This window comes from Palaemon carinicauda, chromosome 17 (genome assembly GCF_036898095.1).
Source record: "Palaemon carinicauda isolate YSFRI2023 chromosome 17, ASM3689809v2, whole genome shotgun sequence".
Classification (NCBI taxonomy): domain Eukaryota; kingdom Metazoa; phylum Arthropoda; class Malacostraca; order Decapoda; family Palaemonidae; genus Palaemon; species Palaemon carinicauda.
In genome coordinates this window covers 58,314,789-58,321,048 of record NC_090741.1, presented here as the reverse complement: position 1 = coordinate 58,321,048, position 6,260 = coordinate 58,314,789, and the positions used below count along the sequence as shown (strand labels likewise).

Here is a 6,260-nt window from a genome sequence, read left to right as displayed (position 1 = left end):
TGTTTTATGTGATACCTTAGCGTGGTGAAAGGGTTTGCGTATCGCCATGATCAGAAAACTGTACTAGTCAGGGCTACCCATACTAGTATGGTTTGCTGTGAACGATCAGACTAAAATCTCCCACCACTACGAATCTGCTCTGGTCTACAATGGTGATAAAAATGGGCAAACCCCAGACATAGGGTTGTAGGGTGGCCAGGGCACCAGCCACCTGTTGGGATACTACCGCTAGAGAGTTATGGGGTCCTTTGACTGGCCAGACAGTATTACATTGGATCCTTCTCTCTGGTTACGGTTTATTTTCCCTTTGCTCACACATACACCGAATAGTCTGGCCTATTATTTACATATTCTCCTCTGTCCTCATACACCTGACAACACCGAGATTACCTAATAATTCTTTTTCATCCAAGGGGTTAACTACTGTACTGTAATTGTTCAGTGGCTACTTTCCTCTTGGTAAGCCTATAAGAGACACTTTAGCTATGGTAAGCAGCTCTTTGGACACTCCAAAATCAAACCATTGTTCTCTAGTCTTGGGTAGTGCCATAGCCTCTGTACCATGGTCTTCCACTGTCTTTGGTTAGAGTTCTCTTGTTAGAGGGTACATTCGGGCACACTATTCTATCTTATTTCTCTTCCTCCTATTTTGTTAGTTTTTATAGTCTATATAGGAAATATTCATTTTAATGTTACTGTTCTTGAAATATATTATTTTTCCTTGTTTCCTTTCCCCACTGGGCTATTTTTCCTTTTGGAGCCCCTGGGTTTATATCTTTCTGCTTTTCAAACTAAGGTTGTAGCTTAGCAATTAATAATATTAATAATAATAATAATGAATTGACATGTCTGAGGCCTTTGTCTTGCATGGACTGCATTTGTTATTGTTGCAATTTAATAATAACGCATCCTTTGGTCTGCAACATACATCGTATGGAATGCAATTTAATAGCAACACAACATTAAAGCAATCAATTTCTGTGCATCGATCAGTAACCAATAAGCTTTTATTGACCCTCCGCCCCCTTGTCTCCCCTCTCTCTTTTGATTTACCCCCCCCCCCCTGTCTCCCCCCTTTAATATATCAGGCCTCGAGGGCCATCCCCGAGGGCAATTCTGCTCATTACGCTTCTCAATTAAGGGATGACTTTGATAAAAGTTGAAGGACCTCGGTGACTTATCTGTCATGGTTGGAAGAGCAGTAGTTTGGGTGGGGGACGACAACTCCTTATGAAATTTGTAATTAGTAATTTTGCTATTGAGAGAGAGAGAGAGAGAGAGAGAGAGAGAGAGAGAGAGAGAGCGCATCTGATTAAATTCTTTTTTTTTTTTTTTTTTTTTTTTTTTTTTTTTTTTTTTTTATAGAGAAAGTGGCAATTTACTTTTCATAACTGAATTTGTTTACCATAAGCTCTCCATCCTGTGCTTTTTTTTTTTTTTTTTTTTTTTTTGTGTCCTGGGGAAACACTCTGTCTCAAGTGCATATCTTCATTTACAACTATAAAAACATTAATATTGTGATCAATTACTGTTATGTTAACTGTTTTATTATAATTTGTTTTTATTATGTTCTTTTATTGTCAACTTTTTATTATTTTGTTATCTATTTTTAATCTGTTTTATCATCTTTTATATTATCTTTTTTTATATGTTTTATTATATTTTTTATATTTTATAATTTTGTTATCTATAATTATCAACTGATATTATTATCATTATTATTATTATATTTATTATTATCATTAGAGGGGGGAAAGAACAGTAATAACAGTAGTAGTTTCCCACACTGCTACTACTATTACTACTACTACTTGTAACAATACATACATTATAGAATACTTCTTGTGATATTTTAGTAGTGAAAGTATGCTTTTAACAATTTATTTTATCCACTTATGGTTTTGCATCAAAGAAAATAATACCAGACTCTTACGTTTAATTTGATCATTGTGAAGTTCATTGTATCTATTATCATCTGGTCATTACAATATCTTATGTCCTCAATTAAATTGTGAAGGTTGAACAAATTAAAAAGACGCTTATCAAACGTCCCTCCATCCGAGGACTTGAAACTGACCATCATTGATAGTGGAAGCATCCCTTCTCTCACGGCATCATCTCCCAGCATCTTGCCGGACGGAGATTATTCTATTGTGTCCGAACGACGTTTGATCTCGCCCTGTGAGGATTTCTTCGCCTCGCCAGCTGCCCACAATAGCACGAGGCATCGCAGGGATTCAGGTAGCGAAAGATTTGAAAGATTTCCTCTGGAGAGACGCCAGTCCCTCGCTGTAGATATCCAGCATTCTGGGGACTTCTCCCAGAGAGGACTTGACTGGCGAAGGACGTCGCTTCCTTCAAGCAGCTCCTCTAGTAATAGAGATGCACTCGATTCTCCCTCGCCCTCTCCTTCGACTTTAATCACCGGGTCATTGCCCATATCCTGTCCGCTATCAGCACCTGTGGAGGACTCCACCTCTGAGGATTCTTCTGGCTTCGCCTTCCCTACATCTTCAGGAAGGTTATCTTCCTCATATCCAACTTCCACCTGGTCAGGCAAAGACCCCCAAAACACCACAATGCCCGCCCGTTTGGACGAAGAGATTCGCCGCAAGTTAGCTGGCATTAACTTCCCCAGCGCCAGGGGTAGTGCCACCCTGGGGAACACCACTAGATATACAAACAACGAACGAATGAAGCCAACCGCTTCGCTTTCTCCTTCAAATTTCCGAAGGGCAGCTATAATAAAAATGACTTTTGCAATCGATGCAGGACTATGCACTCTCCCTCTCACAGTGGTTGCGTGATAACGGCAACATTAATAACTACAATAGATCCAATAGCGTGATCATCAACAATAATAATCCGACCGCCTCCACCAGTGATACGACGCAAAATATTAACAATCGTCGGAGAAAAGCCGGGATTATTTTCCCAATCAGGACGAGCACATCTTCATTTTTCTCCGTCATAACAGGTAATGATATATTTTTGTAGTGATTGATGTCTACAGAATTCTTTAAGCATTGGTAGTGAAGGTAGATATAGTTCGCGGTATTATAAATGTTTACGTAACAACTATTGGAAATGTGGATGACCAGGTAATTCAAGAAATTGATTTTGTACAGAATTAAGATATGAATATAATTTAAAATTCACAGCCATTGTATATATATATATATATATATATATATTATATATATATATATATATATATATATATATATATATATATATATATATATATATATATATATATATACACACAGTATATATATATATATATATATATATATATATATATATATATTATATATATATATATATATATATACATATATATATTATATATACACGTATATAATATAATATATATATATATATATATATATATATATATATATATATATATTTATATATATATATATATATTATATACTACAATATATGTATGTATGTATGTATGTATGTATATATATATATTATATATATATATATATATATATATATATATATATATATATATATATATATATATATAATATTATTGTGTTGGTAGCATACTAATGTCTTTAAAAAATTAAGGTATGGATACAATAAGTATTTATATAAGTATGATTCGTGGGATTGTTCAGGAACTCATGAAATTGAAGCTATGCGCTAGAATAGACCCGTGCTGAATTATACAATGTTTTAAGTTAAGTATTAGAAAAAGATGTACTCCTACATTTTTTTGAAAGCTTATTCTTACAATAAGCTCCCACGAGACATCCGAATAATTGAAAATATTAAGGCAATCAAGAGGAAACTAAAGACTTTCTTGTTCTGTGAATGCTTTGATAGTGACGATTTAACAATAAACGAGCAATACGAGATTTGAGTCGTTGAAATGCTTTCGATAAAACACGATAAAATGACTGTGGAGGTCTCGTAGAGAGTAGGGTACCCCTGCGGTATAGGACCAGAAAAATAGCCTGTAAAGTAAAGTATATTGCGTTGTTGGTTTATTTTACACTCATTACTAGAGATTTTAAAAACACTAAACAGTGTAACTATTACTTTAAATACGGGTTATTAAACATACTAAAACAGTATCTTTTAATTATTATCAGAAATTCTATAACTGTTACCAGTTATAATGCTTCCTTATAATACTCTCTTTAAGATAGGACGCATACTACAACAGTGACAGAATTTCGTAAGCCACATTTCAATTGGCAGACCACATATCTATAACGGCACCTATTCAACTATGTCATTAGTATAATAAAAATAATAATAATTATTATTATTATTATTATTATTATTATTATTATTATTATTAATTGCTAAGCTACACAACCCTAGTTGGAAAAAAGCAGAATGCTATAAGCCCAGGGGCCTCCGACAGGGAAAAATAGCCCAGTGAGGAAAAGAAACAAGGAAAAATAAAGTATTTTAATATTAGTAACATTAAAATAAATATCTCCTATATAAATTATAAAAACTAACAATACGAGAGGAAGAAAAATAAGATAGAATAGTGTGCCCGAGTGTACCTACAAGCAAGAGAACTCTAACCCAAGACAGTGGAAGACAATGGTACAGAGGCTATGGCACGACCCAAGACTAGAGAACAATGGTTTGATTTCTCCTAGAAGAGCTGCTTACCATAGCTAAAGAGTCCGTTCTACCCTTACCAAGAGGAAAGTAGCCACTGAACAATTACAGTGCAGTAATCCCTTGTGTGAAGAAGAATTGTTCAGTAATCTCAGCGTTGTCAGTATAGCGAGATTAATTTGAATATTTTAAAAGGCGTGACCTGGCTTTTCAATTCTGCACGAAGCTAAGAAAACAAGACCACAATGGCATGCAACTCAGCGGAATTAGAAATGGTTGCATCATTCAAATAATAAATGTATAATTTTCTTGCCAGGCGCGAGAGTCGTGACTTCTCTGTCATCAGAAATATCTTTGGTGGCAAGTTGCCAAACGAACACTCGATCTTTGAAAGTATCACAAGAGAAAGAAATGTTAGAGGATCTCTCTCTCTCTCTCTCTCTCTCTCTCTCTCTCTCTCTCTCTCTCTCTCTCTCTCTCTCTCTCTCTCTCTCACATGAGATTTCGAAAGAGCTGCTCTATTGTTTTGGCAATAATATTGGAACAATTGAAACATTTTACTTTGTCTCACGTTCGTGGCGGCTTTTTCCGTAAATGCAAATGAAGAGCGAGTCAGATAAGCCAATGGCTTGTCCAATTCAAAGCTATATGAAGATATTGTTCCAATTGATGCATTAGAATGTGTAACACCCCGGCTTGATACGTCTTCTTACATCGACAATGTGGCAATCGGTGTTTGCTTAGGTTGTTACAAGCACCATCTATTCTATTTTCTTGTTAATTATCTTTATCGGAGTTTGCTAAGCTAGTTATACGCATCATTTGTCTATTCCCTTTTTCATCATCTTTGAAATGTTCATATTGCCTCCGTTTTCCAATATTAATATATTTATTTTTACCAATAAAAGACAACTTGTCAAGAGGCCCTTTCCCCCCCCCCCCCCCCCCGGCAGTAAATGCAGGGCACTCTGAACGAACAAACTATTAATTAATCAGTTGATTAATCATATTGACAACAATTGTCTTTATGCTTGAGGGGAAAGTCTGATTCTCGTCATAATTGCGTGAGAGAGAGAGAGAGAGAGAGAGAGAGAGAGAGAGAGAGAGAGAGAGAGAGAGAGAGAGAGAGAGAGAGGAGAGAGAGAGAGAGATTGCTTATTGACTAAGGGCAACGCTCTCCTGAATTCTCATGGTTAATGAATGCGTATTTTGAGAATAACATTGTACAACAATGCTGAAATATAAATTGCAATAATTTTGACGTTTGGCGTAGAATTAAGGAACACTCCTGACACACTGTTATTATAAGTGAAGCAATCGACCTGTGTGAGATTTGTTTACAAGGTTTTATACCTTTTTTAAAGTTCGTTGTTTGCAAATGTTTTGTAAATTCTACAAGTTACATAATTAGGGTGATTAAATTATCTATAGAAATTTTCTAATTTTTAATATTGATGTTAATGAAAATTATGATTTTTCCCCCAAAACAGCAAATCTTTAGTTCGTTGCTTGTAACAATTTTGTATTTTGTACAAGTTACATAATTATTGTGATTAAATTATAGAATTTTTTTGTAATTTTGAATAATTATAGTAATGAAAAAGGATATATTTATATAAATCAAATCTACGGTTGCACGTAAATAATAATGATAACAATTA

The 6,260-nt window shown here is 34.7% G+C and overlaps 2 protein-coding genes across 10 annotated transcripts in view; one reads left to right on the top strand and one right to left on the bottom strand.

Annotated features, from left to right (window-relative positions):
* didum (dilute class unconventional myosin) overlaps positions 1 to 6,260 on the bottom strand; it is a 309,989-nt gene that overhangs the window by 26,673 nt on the left and 277,056 nt on the right. The window lies entirely within an intron of this gene.
* Positions 2,752 to 6,260, top strand: part of LOC137656788 (unconventional myosin-Va-like) — a 20,071-nt gene continuing 16,562 nt past the window's right edge. For both annotated transcript variants that reach the window (XM_068391083.1, XM_068391082.1), the window contains exon 1: positions 2,752 to 2,977. In XM_068391083.1, the coding sequence (XP_068247184.1) occupies positions 2,767 to 2,977 (211 nt within the window). In that variant the 5' untranslated portion in view covers positions 2,752 to 2,766. The remainder of the gene's footprint in view (positions 2,978 to 6,260) is intronic.